This window comes from Pseudonaja textilis, chromosome 8 (assembly GCF_049901715.1).
Source record: "Pseudonaja textilis isolate UNSWEBS1 chromosome 8, rPseTex1.2, whole genome shotgun sequence".
Taxonomy (NCBI): Eukaryota; Metazoa; Chordata; class Lepidosauria; order Squamata; family Elapidae; genus Pseudonaja; species Pseudonaja textilis.
The window spans coordinates 21,127,034-21,147,466 of record NC_141997.1 but is presented as its reverse complement, the minus strand read 5'-3'; the positions used below and the strand labels follow the sequence as shown (position 1 = coordinate 21,147,466).

Sequence of the window (20,433 nt, the reverse complement as noted above, 5' to 3'; positions counted from 1 at the left end):
CCAGTTGCTGATTATGCCAGCATAATTTTAATACAGAATGGCTTGCTTTTGAGAGTGAAAGCTTCATTTCATAAAAAGAAAGAAAATAAAATAGTATTTTTAATAACCCAACATTTTGTTTTGTCAGGCTAAACTGGTGGAAACGGAGAGTAGAGAAAAAATTAGTTTGCCTACTGGAAAATGACAGTTTTGTAATTGACCATTTCTCCTATGGTTGTCATTGCCAAGAACACCTATGACACAAACAATGTTTAGTGTGCTCACAGGAAGAAGACTGTTGCTTAACTCTCAATTAAGCCTTTAACAGTCATCTAACATAGACTACAATTAAATTCTTTAATAGTCCAAGATAGCTTGTTATTCGGATGTATTTTTAATGTTATACAAACTCAGCCAAAAGGATAAAGTAAAGTAAAGATGAACATAAGTAGGAATCAATATGCTTTTTCACACTAGTATAGGAAAGATGTTGAAAACTGCATGTTCTAGTAGAAAAGAATCAACGTGGGGAATGGCTAAGATGTTGGGCCAGCCTCATAGATATTGAGGAGCACGTCTACCTTTGCCCTAGAATAGGGGTGCCAAACTCAATTTCACTGAGGGCCGCATCAGGGTTGCGTATTACCTCAGAGGGCTGGATGTGTGTGGCTGGGGTGTGTGTGTGGCGGTGGTGGCCATGACATGGTTTTATAAAAATAGTGAGGTGTACATTTCTGTGCTGTTGTTTTTTTTAATACATTCTTGATCTACTTGATTACCTTATGAGATCAGATCAAGAAACTGACTTCATAGGAAGACCAGAACTATAAATTATTGGCTATAATAGCAGAATAGGCTTCAGTAGCAAAATCCTACAAGCCTGAAAGGTAAAATATTTTACCTTTCCTCCCTTGTATAACCTTCTGACTCAAGGAAGGCCTCCTGCAGCACCGTGGCAGCCAAAACACAGCACAGAGAACCGCACACAGCCCACCATGTCCCGTTCTGGGCCTGGATGGGCTCCTGCAGCACTCTGGTATCCAAAATTCCGTGCCCCGTTTTGGTTGCAAGAGTGCTGCAGGAGGCCATCCAGGCCCAGAAAGGGGCGTGGGGGTTGCATACAGGCCTCCTTCACCCCATTTTCAGTAGCAGAAGCACTGTGGGCCAGTCCTTTGCTATTTCTAGGCTGGTCCCATGGGCCAGATTTAAGCACCCCATGGGCCAGTTCCGCCCCTGGGCCTTGAGTATGACACCCATGCCCTAAAAGCTCACTAGGAAACTTTGGACAAGTCCTTCTCCCTCAGCCAAAGCACAGGACTCCTGTTGGGAAGAAAACTAAAAGGACAGAGAGTGATGTGTCCTTCTTGAGCAACTGTACAAAGAGTGAGATACAAGTCTGAGAAAGCAACTAATATAAAGCCAACCTTGTGGACATCCAGCAAAACTCTTATAGATCTTTTGTCAGATATTGCAATGTTGTTCAATATGATGACTGTTGTCATCATATTGTTCTTTCAAAATATTCCCAATCTAAGAACTTTAACCTAAGAACCACCTCCCTGTAGTATTAGGAAACATTCGCATTTATATTCACCAATTTATATTTCACCATCTCACTTTGTACCAATTCACACTTCCCTCATGCAATTTTCCCATATTAACCTCTCTCTCTTTTTCATACCTTCACATTTGCATGGTCTCTAATTATTTCTAGTACATTTCTGAAAGTAATAGAGAAAAACAGGATAAATGGTTTGCCCATATGGTGATACTCATTTATAGGAAATGTATTAAGGCATGAGGCTTAAAGTACATGGTGTTTAGAATAAGAATATAAACAGTATTTGTTCTGAAATAACAAAAAAACAAAACACCCATGCATATAAATACAGTGAGGAACCAATAACAGATGATGCATGTCTCGCATGAACATTCTATATATGAACACCTTAATAATTAACTTTAATTAAATCTTTGGGGAGGAATGTTTTGAGAGGTTAATCAATTCTACCTTACTTCAGAATAGATACACATCTGCAGTGGTATATGGGGATGACTTTGGGAGACAGCTGGGGCAGCTGAACTTCCAAAAAGATTGTCAGTATGGCAAACATCTGATTAGGAATCCTCTCTAGTTTCTTAGACTACAAAGACAAAAGGAAGGTATGCTTTCAGGCTTGCAATATTCTGTTAACATAACCTTACAATAAAGTAAATTTAGTTCATCTGTTTGTGCTTCCTGTCTGGATTGTCTCAGTAGGCTGGTATCTATCTTGCAAGTCTGGAAGTCCATTTCTCTCCTTGTGCTTTTCTAGCCCACATAAATTACAGAAGTTTCCATCTGAGATGTTTGCCTACACACACACACACACACACACACACACACACACACACACACACTTTATTTGTTTGTTGTTTTGTTTGCTGGCTAAGCTGCCGTTGGTCCCACAGTTGTTTGGGCTCTTCCACATTTTCCAAAGTCATTTCCACATACCATCATTACACCATCACTCCTTTTTTGTGTTAGTTTTTCCTCCAAAATATATATTTCACAAAGTGTATAATTTAAAGAATCCTACATAATTTCATTCAAAAAACTTTCTCTTAAGAAAAAAAAGTTACTCAAAATACTTTCCACATACACGTAGGTGCCATTTTTACTTTATTTAAGGAAAAAATGGGTGGGAAACAGTAATTTATAATACACAAAAAAATTAGACATCACTGCAAAAAGGCTAGGTGTTTCCTTGTCACCAGTCTATTTTGCAGTTCTACAATTAGTAATTTTACTGCAATTTTGTCATTTGTATTATTGTTTAAGCATCTTCATAGATGGCAATACCTGGGGTTATTTAAAAAAAAACACACAAAAATGTGTACTGCTATCACTATGAAAACCTAAACCCCACAAAATCACTTTGAAATAAACCATAAATATGTGATGCACATTAGTGTAACAAAACCATTTTTGTAAACATTTTTCTCCAACATAACATGTGCATACAATAAAAATAAAGTCACTGCATTCATACAGTTAGAATTACTTTGACATAGGATACAGAAATTATTACTTAAAGCTTAAACTAAACTAAGAGTACTCTTAATGCTTACCAACAGCACTGCTTTAAAATGGATTTCAACATTTCGTATGTAGTGGTTTCATAACACTGATTTGATTCGTAAAATTAGCCACCATGGATATGTTTTTTCCATGTTCTTTTCATTCTGATGGACAGCGCTTCACCAGCTTATGAATCTGGCAGAATTCTTCAAAATTACAACATTCTTCCATTTGTGAACAGTAGTCTCTTTTTAACTATTTACATACATATATCTGCTTATATATATATATATATGTATGAGTATGCATTGGGTTGTGTGTACACACACATGCATACAGACATGGTGGCTGAGAGGCAAGGGTAAAACTTAAATGAGTTTTAATCACATAATGTGATTCTAAACTTTTCCTAAGAGCCTCTGGCCCATTGGCTTTATTGTCTTATGCTACAGTTCCAGTGCCAGAGATAATTCTATTGCTGGTGGCAACACCAATTTCCCACATCCCCTTCATTTTCCACTATCCAATCAAGAGTTGACTTTTTTGACTGTTTGCTAAGAGGAATGAAGGGAAGTGAAAGTCACCTGTAATCTTGGGTCTGACATTCAAGGCTATCCAAATCCAAATCCAAATCCAAATGCCAAGCAATTAAAGAAGGCATTATTGTTAGTTTTTGTTTTTGTTTTTTTAAATCAAACCAGAAATTTGTTCCTATTTGTTTTATACAAGCTTACTTTTGAGGAAAGAGAAACCCTTCCAACTCTTCAAAGAAATTGCTTAATAAAGAGGAGAAAGTTAGTAAGAAAACCCCCCAGCACTTTTACTGATGACCTAAGTACTGTTAAGTCAGATCTAGGCTCCTTCAATTGATTCTCTTTGACACAAAGCAAGACATTTGCTCTATGTTACTTGATCTGCCAAAGCCTCTTAACTGAAGAATCACACATAAGTCCCTAATTTTCATGCCATGAAACACTGGAATCCAATTCACTGATTAAAACAGTGAACTTAAGGCAACTGTCAACTAAATTACCCCAAATATTTTTTTAAAAAGTTCAAAACTCATAATTATTGTATCATGACACTGTGCATTATTACATCACCAACAGATAATTTACACACTCAAGTCTTCTCAAGTAATAAACACATGTAGCCTTTCAAAGTATTAGTCTTGACAGATTTATTATGAAGGCCAAAATCTTCTCGATAAAACAAAATTTTGTGGAGTTTTCTCCCCTTTAAAAACATGGCACAGGGGAAAGAAAAAGATCCAATAATTTAGTTTTTACCCTGAAACACAAGTATATGCTGCTTTTAAAAAACTGAATTAGCAGAATTAACTACATTCTTATAGTTTTAGAGCATTGCATTTTTAGAAAAGGAAAACCTTCCAAATTTCTTATAAAAGTATTGAATTTGCCTAGTTTTTGTTACTTCCTTGTTACTAAATCTCTCGTGTTAAAGGTAAAACTTTCTGGATTTTAGGCTAAAATTCTTTAAGTTCCTTTAATAATGAAACTGTTAAAAAATAAAATTAAAAGGCTTCTGTTAAAATTTAAAAAAACCAATTACTTAAGTCACTGCATTCCAGTCCTTGATCTAATTTAATCATTACAAGTGACTGCTGGTCTCTTAAAACATGGTATGAAAGTAAAAGTCAAAACTGTAATCTGATAGTTTTGGGATCACAATTAAGTGGATATTAGTACTGGTTCATCTAAAAACATTTCTAAACCAAAACCACCTCTTTTATTGGATGCATTAGAAACAATGAGGTAGGCACAAAAATAAACATGTTTGGAATTTTCTTTCCCCAAAGGCTGGTAGTAAAAGCTGTTGCACATTTTAGGTTTAAACAAAAATTAAACCTTTAACTGAGGCAGTGCTAACACTGAAATTACCAAGTTCTGGCCTAATGAAGAGTCGTTGTAGAAAAATGAACTATGCTGTTATGTTTTTTAAAAAAACCATTCACTGTGATTTTTAGGCAAAACTTGGTACACAGGAGAAGAAGGACTGAACTCTTGGCTAGGCCAAAACTTAAAAAAAAAAATCATCCCACCTTCCCTAAACCACTGTGCCTTTCACATTTTTATAAATATTAACTTTTAAAACCTGCATCTTTCTCTTTTTCCACAGAGTCACATTACAAAAAAGAAAAAGAAAAGAAAAAGAAACGTCAATTAAATTACATTGTTAATAATTACTATATTAAATTTGCCCCCTACTTCAGTGACACAGAGTCCACCTATGTCACCCGCCTGCACCTTCTCCTGTCTGCCTCCTTCCAAAAAACGTTTTCCTGGTTAGTCTCTTCCTTTGTTCATGAGGAGATCTGGAGCGGGGAAAGGAGGAAAAGGAGAGACCTGATTCTTTCTCTAGTGGGATCCCAAATCAGATAGCACCTGATGGCCAAAAGCACCAGCTGCACCCTGCAGCTTCAGTTTAAAAATGAAAAGAACCCAACACCAGTGATGCTGGCACACGCAATAGCATGTTTAGAGTGCAACATGGCAGGTCTGTACTCCAGTTGCAAATGATTCCAAGTTATGAAGACTCCAAAGGACAGCAATCCCTTGCCAAACTAGAGAGTTTCTACCAGCTGAGAAGAGAAGTCCTGCCTAAAGTCATGAAATAAACTTGACTGCTTCCTCCAGACCGTACAGAGGCGAAGAAAACCTGTGAAGAAAGAGATAAAGAGAAAACAGACTCATCAGACTATTGCACAAAGGTGGGAAACCAACATAAAACAATCATGGGGCCGAATTTATTTACAGAACAAGGACAGCTTTTCTCACTCCTGTCATAATGCCTCGCATGGGATGGACAGATGCAAAGATTACGGGAGTTTCAACCCTGACCCATCTGCAAGGGAGCAGGGTGAAAAAGATTGTTGTTCATTAAAGGTGACATCCAAGCCTCTGTGCAATATCCATTTGCAGCAGAAAAACCACGTGGAAAGACATCTTACATGCTCATTGATGTTAATTAAAGCTTTTGATTCCAGGAATCAAAAGTTCAGTGTGCATCAAAAACAGTGATGCTCTAATCCTTTTGCCCTCACTCAAATGTCAGGGGATTGGTGTCATCATTCATTCTTCCTCTCCTCCAGAGTTATTATAAAACTGCTAAACTATTAGAGGTTAGAAAATATATACATGTATACCTTACCTTGTCGTTACGTTCACATAGAAATTTGAGTCTTTGTGCTCTTTTGTGCATAAATACACCATCCAAATGTCCTGTTTCCACTGACCGTATTTCAATAGCTTTTTCTCCCCAGCCCATAATCTGATTAGATCGAATGTAGGCTTTAAGATGAACAAAAAAGCCACTATTAAATATAATAATGAACAGTAATAATCTCCATCTTGGACATTCTACATCCTCTTAATTTTTCATACCAAAGAAAAATTACATTTAATCTTAATGACATAAATATTCCTTTAAAAAATTGAAAGAGAAAATTTAGATTTTAGATAAGCTTTTAACTAATTACCATCTTTTCTCTACTAATACAAGTTTGATCTAGTGCTTAAGGCACCAGACTAGAAAACAGGAGACAGTGAGTTCAAGTCCTGTCTAAGTCAGGAAAGCCAGTTGGGTGACTTTGGCCAGTTGCTCTCTCTCAGACTAACCCACCCCACACCATTGCTGTTATGGGGAAAATAGAAGGAGGAAGGTATGGAAGCTCTGGGATGGGGGGAAATGGTCCTTCTGGAAGTCCAGAAATGGGCCTGTTGTGAAACGGCTTCAGGTAAGCCTCCAGAGCTGAGGCAGGCTGTTTTTACCCTCCCAGAGGCTCGGGGGAACCTCTGACCCATGGGAGCGTGAAAAACAGCCCTCCCGGAAGTACTGGAAGTAGCAAAACAGGTCTGTTTCTGGCTTCCGGTAGGCCTCCAGAGCCTGGGGAGGCTGTTTTCGCTCTCCCAGAGGCCCAGGGGAAGCCTCTGGACCCTTGGGAATGCAAAAACTGCCTCTCCCAGGCTCTATAGGCCCACTGGAAGCCTGAAACAGAAAGTTCCGGCAGCCCATGCCCATCCCACCCCTGTGCTCATAACAAATATTCTTTCTTCAATATTGTTTACCTTCCAATGTATAGTCTTCCATTAACTGATTCTTTAATAATATTATCAAGACAACAATACATAACATCAGATTATTTTTAGAAAAATCTAACTGGGTAGAAGAAGCTTGAAATGTATTATTTCTGAACTTGTTGGCATGCAAAAATATCCCTGAACACTTTATAGGTGCAATTATGCCTCCATGGTCAAATTGTTATTTTTTTCATCCAAACCAACTAAATTTAAGTACAGATGGACTGAATAATATATTGGTATAGCAGCAATATAGTAACTATTATGTCCTCTGACTTAGCAATAGAAATAGAAAATATAATATCTGTCAATTTGTCATGATATCATAGATTGTTTAATAGCCAAAGTGACTGAATTTCAGATAAAGAACCATGTAGCTACTATTTTCTGTAAGCATTTTGTAAAAGTTTGGTGTACATACCCACAGATGTAGGCATTTCCCCCCACTGCAGAACCACATCTTTGGTGATCCTTCCATATGTGTTGACATATACTCCTTCATCCTCATAGCAAACAAGCAGTTCCATTCCATCAGTGTTAGGAAGAATAATGATCGCATGGGGCTGGATACTACACTGAATCTGCAAATACATATATCTGTAAACTCCCAGTTGGCAACGAGGCATTCCTCATTTTCTCTGAATTGAACCACACATTTCCTAGACTTAGAAATAATCCACGGGATCATAAACGTTCTCAGAAATAATGGATTTATGTCACACAGCTCTTCTTTTATTTATTGCTTACCAAAGCACAAAACTTATCTTCTCTAGTATTTATGAAGATTCTCAATCATCCAGGTCACAGCTGTCCCAAGGGTGCTTTTCCAAAGGCAACTGGACTTTCTTGATTTTTTTTCCTTTGAAAACATTTTAGAATTAAAGAAGCCTCTTGGATGAGGAGTGAAATACTTTCAAAACAAAAACAAAAAAACGCAAGGAAGTCCCATTGTCTTTTGGAAAAGCACCTTTGGCTTATCTCCTCTAGATATACGTGCTTTGACATAAATTATTAATTATATGCCATCCTTTCAGCCTTTAGTACTTTTTGGATGCTGTGTTTTGTCCATTATAAAAAAAAATGGATTAATTAACATGGTTAACAATCCTACATACTTACATGAGTTGGAAGATAAATATCATACACTGATCCTGAGTCCACATCAACTGCATGAAAACCAGCACTGGAACCATAGATCACCTTCAACCTCTGGCCTTCTTCTACAGTAAGATCCACTAATAATGGCTTATGTACCAAGTCTCCAAATGACTGTTAAGTAATAAAATATATACATATATATTGAAGAGATTATCTTGGAAACCACTATGGAAAATATTTCATCTGGAATGGACTAAGCAGTATTCATTGATTTCATCATTATTGTTCACTTGCTACAGTGTATGGCAATGAACTTGTATTATGAGAATGACCCTTGCATATGTATAATATTTTTAGATCAGATGATCGTATGCTTTTTACGATCTTTTACAAAAGTTTAGAGTTTGATTGCTACTGCTTTATTTCCTTTGTAAAAGCTACTGATCGAACTTTTACATAAATGAAGAAAAATACCAATTAAAAGCAAAGGGAGAGGCATTATATTTTAAAAGTGTTAATATCAAATTTCATCCTTAAGTAACTCTAGTCCTTTTTTCAGAACTTCAAGAGTGCATTCAAGTGACTTTTCCCTTGTCAATCTTTTTGTTTCCATTTGATTCCTTCATCTATTTCTTAATAACCTTCCCTTTCTCCACCTTGAATATTCTTAAGCAGATCAACGAACAAAGCTTTATATCATTTTTCCTATGTAGTGCTACCTAGCTCATCTTGCATGACTATTAATCTAAAACTTGGTAGTACATGGAAAGCTGTGCTTAATAAAATCCTGCGACCTGAAAGGAAAATAAGAATAATGAGGAAAATTGCAACAGTTCTGATTGGGGAATTGGCAACAAGTCTCATGACTAAAAGGGACACCAGTAAAACATGTATATTATTCCTCATACACAGACTATGTTTCTACTAAAGCAATTATCCTCATATGAAAAGGAAGAAAGCAAGAAAAGATATCAAGTCATGCCCCTGGTTTCCTTGCAGGATTAATGTCCACTTGAAGAATAAGTTTTTTACTTAATAGCCATAGACCTAAAGGACATCAACTCAAGACTTCCAAAAGAGTGTGGTAGATATAAACTATATTTCAATTCTAGACTAGCAATATCCCCCAATAGTACTGGTGAATTTGGATTTGTTACTGCCTAATAGATAATGGTCCCTATTTAAAACACCATATCATACTTAAAAAAATTTCACAGATAAGTTCACTCTGACATTCTTCAATGATTTTAAATGCATTTCAAGGGAAAGAGACACTCTTACCTTAAATGCCATAAATTTGTGGTATGGCTTTGGTGCCCAGGCATAGACCTCCACAGAACTCTTCAAAGCAATTACTAAGAATTTGATTCTTTCATATTTTACTAAAATTAAAAAGGACAAAAATATTTTGTAAAATTATTTAAGTAAAATGTTTTATATAGCTGATAAGGCATCAAATTTCAATATGTATTGTAGAAAATACATATATACACATCAGAGAGTTTATAGCCTAACAATTCATAGAATTATGAACTGCTGTTCTAAAATCATCTCAAATTACATAATAATAATTAACATTACAAGTATGTAATATTGATACATAAAATATATCAATAATTATAATTGTTTACTTTCTGCATATAAAACATACTAAAAGTCCACTTCATTCTTTAGGCAGTAATACAGTACATATAGATTTGCTTACATTAATTCCCCTATCGATCAGAAGATCAGTATCCTGCTAAAATAATTAGGTTGCTATTTTTTCATTGAAACATTAAATATAGATTTTAGTTCTTAAAGTATTCAATAACTCTTAAGAGTTGATTATCAGCACTTATAAATACTAAGAAATGATTAGAAATGTTGGTAGGTAGAGAAAGAAAACAAGTCCACAGAAAATGATTATTACGGATTTAGATTTAAGATAAAACTAAAAACAGACCCAAAATTATGGCATCTCTTCTTTGCAATAGTCAGCAGCAGTTAATGACTTCTTGATATTTCATTTATATACTTTCCAACAGGATAAGAGTAGCAGTGGGATTCAAAAATTTTTTACCATTGGTTCTGTGGGCGTGGCTTGGTGAGTGTGGCAGGGGAAGGATGCTGTAAAATCTCCAGTCAGAGGTGGGATTTGCTGGTTCTCCAAACTACTCAAAATTTTCGCTACTAGTTCTCCAGAACTGGCCAGAACCTGCTGAATACCACCTCTGGATAAGAGGGTCAGACTATCTTCTTAATATTTCTTAATATATATGATCCTACTGATACACAATCTCTGCTGTGTTCAGAACTGGTAAAACAAGAACGGGGACAGGAGCTTACTTCTATGCTTTTATCTTAGAACATTTTAGGAAATGAGATGATGTCAAGGAAGAGGAATATATGAGCTTAACGCTCAATTCACAATTGTTTGTATTAAAGGATGCCATATATATATATATATATATATATATATATAAAGTTTTCGCGGGTACTTACATGTATGGCATTCAGCTTTGTTCGGGTATTTTCCCACGTCATTGTAGTTGTGCTTTTAAAGTTGTAGTGACGTTTCAGCAGAATGCAGATGAGATTCTGCTGAAACGTCGCTACAACTTTAAAAGCACAACTACAATGATGTGGGAAAATACCCGAACAAAGCTGAATGCCATACATACATACATACATACATATAATTGATAAAACAGAGCATGCTTAAGAGCATTTATTATGAAAATGTGAAATATATAGCTGTATTTTTACACCATATGATTTACTCATAAAAATCAAAACTTTGTTAGGAAGTTCACTTACAACTAGAATTACTTTCAAATGAAGATAATTAATCACTTACCAACTTTGTAGTGTACACAGCCTTCTAAATCACCTACAGTTGTCCATCCTTGTTTTTTTTCTACTTCAGGGTCATTGTGAAGGATCTTGTTTCTTAACCATGAGAGGTAATAAACTCTCAATTTGTTTTTCTTACCTAGGCATAGAGAATTTTCTTAAGAACAGGGCAAAGTTTACACTATTACACTATGTAGAATAATTCAGTAATTGCTAGAATTGTATGGAAGCAACATATATGATTCTATTCTATTTAATTTTATCTGCCATAGAGATTCTTATTCAAAACATTAATTTTTTTAAAAAAAATTGCTTAAGTAGCCCTAGTACTCCTACTCCAAATACAAGATATATGAAGACAAACTTCCTAAATTGTATTTTAAAAGAAAATATACCCTATCCCCAAGAACCAGTAATCTATTGAGAAGAAAGAATCTGTTAGTGATGACTCCCACTTGAGTAATGAAGTAATTTAGTAATATAAGCACAGAGATACTGCAAAAAATAAATTTCATAGCATAGTTATATTTAATAAAAACATGAAATATTTTCCTTATTTAAAAAAAAAACACCTTAAGAACACAAAAGAGATGAAAATCTAGCACTGTACTTTTTATCCATCAATCACATGATCAGAAGGAACTTAGTCAAAATGTAAATGGAATAGTAACTTCTAGAAGCCTTTTTTATATAACAGCTGTTCTGTGGTTCTCACACTAAAACTTATATAGCCGCCACCGTCATCGCTGAAGTGGCAGGAAAGATTTCTGTCTGAATTGTAGGCATGTGATGTATTTAGGAGGGAATATGAAGAACTGAAGCAAACATTTAAAACTTGTGACAAATATGAAAGTGCCTAAATTGTATCTGATACTAAATTATGCACTACATTAAAATAAAATAAAAAATAGCAAGTAACTACAAAATAATTTGTCCAAACTGAAACAACTGACTTTATTACGACAAACATTATTACGAAATTATTACAAAATGCAATTCAATGTGCACGAACGTGCACAAAAAACACCACCACCACCAAATAAAACTAAAAAATAAAATCCAAGCTTGTTCAGCTAGTAGAAACCAGGAAAAGAATCAACATCAATGAAAATGTCAACCAGGCATGGCTAGAAATAATTAAAGAGAGTGAAAATAAACTTGCCAAATACATTAATGCTTGTACGATCCCAAGTGGTTGAACTACACTTGAATTATATGTACAGCTCTAGTTACCTGATTTTAGCTAGAAAATGTGCGGATTGTAGCAATCATCAGAGCTGCTCCTTTCAGTATCTGGATGAATTATGAATTATGTTGTGCCAATTTATGCAAAGATAAGGCTTGAATCAAAGCACCATGTCTTAAATGCAAATTTTGAAAGAGCATCTAGTTGACCTCTATGGCTGTGATTTGATCCACCCTTCACTTAATCCAACAGAGTTAAATTCTTAGCAGGTAATAATCTCATCCTCAGTGAATTTGTCTGATACTTTTCAAAGTCAGCTAAGTTGGTAAGTTCATGCAATTTGAGGAATGCTGCTCTTTTTTTAATCTTAAAATTCCTGCCATTTAGTTTGCCTAGGTGTACTGATTTTTCTATTAAAAGAATAACTACTCTAACCACATAGTATATTACCCATGTATAATGGATGGATACCTCTAAATTTCTTTCATTTTTTTTCTCAATTAAACAGTTCAAATGTTACCTTCCCCTCATAAGAGAATTGTTCAAATCCAGTTATCATTTTAGCTCAATTTCATAGATCCATTCTTAAAAATTGATAAATGAAACTCATATTGAAGTTTTACTAAATTAAATCAACACTTCATCTTTAACAATGAAGTTACGTCTTAATAAAATTTAACAAAACATACTAATTTTAACATGAAGAAATCAGAGTACAGAATACTTTTATGCAGAAGGAGCAGCTATTTTATTAGACTCATATCCTGGTTATTCTTCAGGAGTTCAAAGTAGCTCGCAGCACTTCCTTCTCCATTTTTCTCCCACAATAACAACCCTGCAGACTAAGTTGGTCAAAGAACGTACAACTGGCCAAAGTCACAGGAATAGTATGAATGAAAGGTAACATGCAAGTTTATACTACAAATTTTCATCATTCAGTCCAATCCTGGTTGGATGTTTATTTTATTACATCATTTCAATTTGAATCAAATAAGTTATCAAAGATTCAGATAGTATAAACAAGAATTGCCTTTACCATGTTTCTCTGAGTTTTGGCATAGGTTTGGACTATCTCAAAACAGATATAAGCCAGATAACTTTACAATTTATATATGCTTGCTCTCGGCAGAGTTTGACTTTGTAATTCAGTAGCAATTTTTTAAAGCTGTAAAGCAGCATAGTTTTAGTCAAGACATAATGTAAGGAAGGATAATGAAGAATAGTAGAAAATGTTGAGACAATGGAGTAATTCAATCAGCTTACACTCATTTTATAACATTGATCATAAAAACAGGTATTATTATTCCCCCTGTATATTCATCAAATTTTTAATAAGATAGTGTATTTATCAAATATCTCTTGGAAATAAAATGAAAACTATTATCATATAGTAAAAAAAATTGGCTTCTAATAGGTATTATTTGTTCTTCATGCAGGAAACAAACACTTGTAAGTGTAAAATGCAGGTACGGCGCATTAGTAATACTATTAAAGTTATCAAAAAAGAACTTCTGTCTACCTGATATTGTCACCAAGACATTCAAACCTTCAAGTACATCCATTTGCTGAAATCTCCTTCTGTTTATTAGTGGATAAACTTTCCCTTGGCCACTCCGATCTAATAACATCAGGCCACTTTCTGTCCCCACTAATAAATTAACTCCTAGAATAAACAAGATTAAGACAAACATTTTTGGATTTACTATTGTGGAATATTTAGCTATTTAAATATCCAACAAATATTACCATGGTATAAAACCTATAAAGCTCCAGAAATGGCTTTGAAATACTTTATAGCCCTGGATCAGGAATGTTCATACTCAGCTTCAATTTTCAGTTCTCGGTAGGAAATATTTATCAACAACTTTATTGGTAACCATTAGAATCAAAGGCTGTCATTAAAAGTTATTAATACAATATCTAAACATGACAAACCAGACTTATCATTAAGAAACATGTTAAGTTTCATGTTCATAAGTAGGACTAGGTCCATATTTAATTAATAAGTCAGTTGCAAATATAGGAATGAAGTAGCAGCTAGCATTAGATTCTATACCCCATAAGGCGGCACATAAGATTTCAGAATTGAATCTCTTCTTGTATTTGCGGATCTCTGGGGTGTCACTCTGTGGCCGTGTATTTGTAGGATTGACATTAACAACCGATCCTTTTCTGGTTGGATCCTGCCTTATTGCTTCTGATCTCATTGCTTCACTAGTAAATCCTACTGCAGAGAGGGATAGAAGAGAGAAAAATGTAAAAAATATTTAGTAATCTTCTATGCAGACATGAACATATTGTTAAATATATCATTGATCTCAAAATAATTATGTTTGATCTTTGCCTTTACAGAAATATAAATGAAAACATTAAAATAAAGGGACATTATAAATTATAAAGGAACTTTTAAAATATTTTTATACTATTGATTTGTTGCTACTCGTATAACTTACCAACAGAAGTCACAGTTGTTCCACTTGATGGAGATATCTGTAGTAATCTGGGATCTATAAAAGGTGTGAAGGAGGATGAAGATTTGTGTTTCTGCAGTGTGTTACTAGCGGACTGAGTCTGCAATGTAAATTCCAAATAATCATCTTAATAAAACAATTTCATTCTTGAAACAGACATTTCATCTAGCTGTTCATTTCATACATCTGTATTTTCAAAAAAATTCTTATCCCCAAGTGCTACCTAGGAGAGGCAACATGAGTGTTTCTTAAAAATAAGTAAAATTTAAAGTACCGCTATGATAAATTTCATCCATTAAACAGCCTTTGCTTCAGCTTTTACAAAATGTAGTCTGAATGTATTAAGCTTTACACTAAAAACTTAGAAGAATCTCCTCCTGTTGAAATAAGGAGACCCTGTTTTTTAAATTTTGGACTTTATCATCCAAATTGTTCTTTTTTTATTTCATTGTATTACTTCCTACATTGTATTTCTGCCCTGCATCTTTTATACTGTCAATAACCAATTAGGAAGTATCTTCTCCATATGTAACGAACTATGAGCAATTAAAAATCAAGCTATCAGCTTTATAATTTTAACTTGTAATAGTTTTTAGGATATTTTTTATTTTTTTATTTTTTGAAAATTGGATTCTTGCCAGAAAGCTGCAGCATGTTCTTCCACCATCAGTTTCACAGAAAAATATTAAGACAGTATTAAACAAGTGGAATTATTAGGAAGGGAAGGGTGTAAATGGTGACATGAAAGTGCATCTTGTTATAACACTAAACATGGAAAACACAAACAAGAAGGAAAATGAAATAATGAAACTGTTAGAATGGCTTTTATTTGTCATATATGTGGGTTAATGTTGTACAGACTATGCTGCATCTTAAAAGAGAATGACAGGAGTGAAAAATTAAGTATGCCATATAAAGTTGATCTAGAAAAAAAGTAGTAATTTACATTTAAATTGTTTCATGCCTTTTCCACTCATACTGTTCAGTCTTATTTCCAAGTAAATTTCTATCATTGGACATCTTTTACTATGGCTTCTAACAAAAAATGTTTTTTCTCATTTGTATATTATTTTGCTTCTATGAAACATATCTCCTCCAGAAACAAAGCACATACAAGGTAACGTTAGGAGAATAATGAGGCTAGAATACTATTCTACCTGTTGATCATACTGTGCAATTACTGACATAAGATTTCTTCATATGGAAGGCTCTCTTTCACCATAGAATGAATATCAGATAAGCAAGTTCATGCCAATAAATGAAGCTTTCATTAGTAGAATAAAACCATTTTATACAATCAATTTGTATCAAATGGTGTGCAAAAATATTATTTTTTAAAAAAAATAAAATCTCCCTAAAAATTAGGAAGATCTTTATCATTGTTAACATTAATAACTGCAATGAAAGTTTTATTGTCAGTAAGGGACTCCATTTGTCATATTATCTAAAACAGTGGTTCCCAAACTTTTTTAGTCCACCACCCCCTTGATGCTACAAATTCATCCTCGGTGCCCCCCGGGGGTGGGATTCAAATTTCTGTGGGCATGGCCTAATTTGAGGGTGTGGCTTGCTGATCATGTGACTGGGTGGGCGTGGCTTGCTGATCACGTGACTGGCTGACGTGACTTGCTAGGCGTAGCTTGCTGGTCACATGACCTGGTAGGTGTGGGTTGGTGATCATGTGACAGGTGGGCATGGCCAGGTGACTGGCAAACCAAATACAAGTGGTCCTCACTTAATGGCCGGTTGTTTAGCAAGTGTTCTAATTTATGACTGGCCTCCCCAGAGCTACTTGACCTATTTTTGGAGTTTTGACAGTCATGCACACACACACACACACACACACACCACACACACTCATTCCCTTCTAACCCTGCTGGAACAGGTCATTGGACTAGGATCGGCAAAGCATCTCTGATTAGATTCTAGCAGTGAATAGAATCTAATCAGAGATTTTGCCAATTCTTGTTGATTTGTTTTATTTGTATTTCTTTATTTTATGTTGCTGAATTGCATTGGCATATGTGTCCCTTCTTGTGCACAGCCCCAGAAGCTTTTGTGATTCTTTGCAGCAAAAATTACCAACCTCTGGCTTTGCTCTACTTTCAAATGTGCTGTCACTGCCGTGTTCTAGTGCCGGCCCCGCAGGTCCACCCCATTGAGTTTGTTCCCCCAGAGGGACCTGCCCAAGCAAGTCTGAGTGGAGTGGTGCACCAAGTCAATGGAGTGAGCCTGAGAGAGGGAAAGAGAGAGAGAAAAGAAAGAGAGAGAGAGAAAGAGAGAAAAAAGAAAAGAAAGAGAAAAGAGAAAAGAAAGAAAGAAAGAAAGAAAGAAAGAAAGAAAGAAAGAAAGAAAGAAAGAAAGAAAGAAAGAAAGAGGAGGATGGAAGGAAGAGACAGAAAGAAAAACAAATAAAGGACAGAAGGAGGGAGAAGAAAGATAATGAGATATCTATTCTAGTACAATCACCTGTTCCAGCAGGGTTAGAAGTGTGTGTGTATGTGTGTGTGTGTGTTTTCCTTGAATTTACCAGTACATTTTGGTTTTGCCTTCTTCTGAATTGGCACTGTAATACTTTGGGGAAAACTATTTTTTTAGAGTGGAGGTCTGGTCCAATGGAACCTGTTTAAAGCCTCAACAAAATGTGAGAGCTTCCTCATAGTCTTGACCATGTTTCGTCCACAAAACCTTTAATAGAAGTCAGAGATGTTTCAATGTACTGGCAAAGATGCTGGCAAAGAAGTTTCAATGTGGAAAAGGGCCTCAAGTCTAAACTAGGCCTCTCTCTCCCTCCTTCCCTCCCTCCCCCCTTTCTTTATCTGTCCCTTTTTCTTTCTTTCTTTCTCTTTTCTCTTTCTTTTCTTCCTTCTCTCTCTCTTTCTTTTCTCTCTCTCTCTTTCCCTCTCTCAGGCTCATCCCATTGACTTGGTGCACTGCTCCGCTCGGACTTGCCTGGGCAGGTCCTTCCAGTGCAGCGGGCTCAATGGGGTGGACCTGCAGGACTGGCATCTAGAACACAGCAGTGGCAGCACGTTTGAAAAGTAGAGCAAAGCCAGACTGGCTTTGCTCTACTTTCCCAATGTGCCTGCGGGGCCGGCGCCTCCTTTCTTCCACACTTCTCCTTCCCTTTCCTTCCTTTTCCATTTCCTCACTTGCTTTATTTTTTTTTCTATTTTACACCATGATAAAATAATAAAGAAATAACGAAGAAAAACCATTAGAAAAAGGACCCTTGTTATAGCAGCGCTTCCTATTCCAGAGCCAAGATATGCCAATTTCTGAGGGAAAAAAAGTTCATCGCGACTCCACTTCTATGTCTGCATTTTTATATTGGCAATTTTCCCCCAAAATGTTCTTTGTATATTTTTTTCTGATGAAAGTATCGATTGTTGCACTTTGAAATGATGGGCAGATGTTGAAATTGTCTGAGGAAAGGAGTGGAAAATGGAGGAGAAACAGCTAAACTTTGTTCCGGGATCTTCATCAGGGGCTGTTTTGCAAGGAAACATGGGATCCCAAGCCACAGAAAGAAAGGGGGAGATGCCTTCCCATTGGGGGCTGAGGGAGGAGACTGGAAGGGGCTCTTTGAGAGAAACACGGGTCTCAAGGACGGAAAACACTGTTGTTTTCTGTAAAACCGAGAGATCCCTATGGAAAACCCCCACATCAAGGGGAGGGGGCCTGGGGAGAGGATCCGTCCAGATTAGGGGGGATCCCTGCAGATCATCTCCATCTCTTCCTGCATGGACTGTCAGCTGAGGGTTTTCCTGGCTTCCCTTTGGATTGGGGTGAGTGTGGGGCCCCCAAGTCCTGGCTAGCTGTGGGGCTGCGCCTCACCCCTTGTCCACCATAGCACCTGCTGGGGGCTCCCGTCTTCCAGACTGAGTTGCACCTAAAAGAACTACACAAACTGCATTTTTATTTACTTTGCTGACAGATCATTTAAATAGAACTGGCCATTACATGATACAGAATTTCTCATGACATAACTGATATTATCTAACATACTGATATTACCTAAGTGTTGATATAAACTATAATTACATTGATAGTTTAGCAACTTGACAAAATTTCAATTCATTTCAGAAAATAAGTTAGTCTTTCCATTGAGCTGAGTGCATACTTGGGTATCATGTGTTCCATTTTGTAAGAAGATTAAATGTGTAAACCATACAACTTATCAAATAATGAACCCTCTTAACAGTAGTTGTAACTAGGAAGTAATATGCTAGGAACTACACTCCCAGAGAAGTTAGGAAAATGTGAAAGTGGCCTAAGTTGAGGGTCTAGAACCCAGTATACCAGTGGCCCCCAACTTTTTTTGTGCCACGGCCCGGTACTGGCATCACAAAATGATCTGCGGCCTGGTACCAGCATCAGCATGCATGACAAGGCAAGGCGAGCCGAGTAACCAGCCAGCCAGCCGTCCCCCGCTTCTCCCTGCCACCTTCAACTCCTCCTTTGTACCTTTGTCGATGGGCTTCGCTTCGGGACGGCTTCGGGACAGTCGCTCGGCTCGCCTTGCCTTGGGTGCTGAAAGAATCTTCACACCTTAGTTTCGTTTGAAGCCCCCCACCTTCAATGAAACTAAGGTGCGAGGATTCTTTCAGGACCCAAACGCCGCTTTCCAACCGGAAAAGCTCACCCGGAAGCACTTTCTCGTCAAACAAGATGGCGGCGCCCAGCAAACCGGCGGCCCAGTAGGAAATGTTCCACGGACCGGTACCGGTCCACGGCCTGGTGGTTGGGGACCCCTGCAGTATATCATTTTTATTTTTTTGGTTTGTTTCATTTTTCTAGCTTATATGACCTACGAACTTGACGAAGCTATCCATGACTTGTTAAATGCATCTGATCTTAAGAGGAAAAAGCACATGTAATCAAAGCAGCACATGGTACATAGAATTTGTTTTGTTATCTGAATGCAATCTACATCTATTTCTGAAATGTTTAGGAACTTTTGGTCATTTACCATATAATACCATATAATATAATTTTTATATTAAATAGATAAATAGATTTATTTTCAGGTGTTTTATCTGATTACTGGGGACAAGCAACATCACTGTGGTTCATGACATGTGTTTGATAATGCCTATACGATCTTAAAAAGCAATATATAAGGATTTCCCTTTTTCTAATGTGAAATAAGTAAAGAGCACTGACATGGAATTCCTGTTAATCACTTTTAGGAAGTAATGAGGCATATAATCTAATTGCTGTTTACAAGGTATACCTACTGTGGTTTATTAGCTTCACTGTCTTACAATACTGGAAGCATTGCAAGAACAGCTTTCTGCTAGCCTCTTTCCGGACTTTTAGAAATTTGGGGAGAAACAACGATGGTGTTCTTGTACACATTCTTCTTTACTACTAAAAGTATATTCACACATTATCCCCAGGCTATTATAAGGTATGGTGCTTCTTGGGTTTCTAGAATCCAAGCTATCTAGCATTATAGAGTAGTCCTCAATTTATAACAGTTGCTTAAGACCTTTCAAAATTATAATGAATTTGAAAAAAGCTACTTATGGCCATCCTTGAAGTGAAGACTCTTGGACCAACACTGAAGTCTCGTGATTGTGTTCAGGTGTTTGGCAATCAGTTCACATTTATGGCCAGTTGGAGAATTCCACAGTCACATGTTCACGTTTTGCAATTTTTTTTGCCACTTTCTGGCAAAAATTGCCTATTGGATAAGCT

The 20,433-nt window shown here is 36.2% G+C and overlaps 1 protein-coding gene and 1 long non-coding RNA gene across 5 annotated transcripts in view; one reads left to right on the top strand and one right to left on the bottom strand.

Moving 5' to 3' along the window:
- Nucleotides 1-5,321, top strand: part of LOC148125138 (uncharacterized) — an 88,447-nt gene extending 83,126 nt beyond the window's left edge. Inside the window, exon 2 of the long non-coding RNA XR_015744569.1 lies at nucleotides 5,180-5,321. This is a non-coding gene — a long non-coding RNA (uncharacterized LOC148125138). The remainder of the gene's footprint in view (nucleotides 1-5,179) is intronic.
- MAP4K4 (mitogen-activated protein kinase kinase kinase kinase 4) overlaps nucleotides 2,619-20,433 on the bottom strand; it is a 151,562-nt gene continuing 133,747 nt past the window's right edge. For all 4 annotated transcript variants that reach the window (XM_026707379.2, XM_026707383.2, XM_026707384.2 and 1 more), the window contains 9 exons: nucleotides 14,713-14,830; nucleotides 14,316-14,486; nucleotides 13,779-13,922; nucleotides 11,078-11,212; nucleotides 9,520-9,620; nucleotides 8,260-8,409; nucleotides 7,562-7,721; nucleotides 6,212-6,351; nucleotides 2,619-5,719 (listed from right to left, as the gene is read on the bottom strand). In XM_026707379.2, the coding sequence (XP_026563164.1) occupies nucleotides 5,636-5,719; nucleotides 6,212-6,351; nucleotides 7,562-7,721; nucleotides 8,260-8,409; nucleotides 9,520-9,620; nucleotides 11,078-11,212; nucleotides 13,779-13,922; nucleotides 14,316-14,486; nucleotides 14,713-14,830 (1,203 nt within the window). In that variant the 3' untranslated portion in view covers nucleotides 2,619-5,635. The remainder of the gene's footprint in view (nucleotides 5,720-6,211; nucleotides 6,352-7,561; nucleotides 7,722-8,259; nucleotides 8,410-9,519; nucleotides 9,621-11,077; nucleotides 11,213-13,778; nucleotides 13,923-14,315; nucleotides 14,487-14,712; nucleotides 14,831-20,433) is intronic.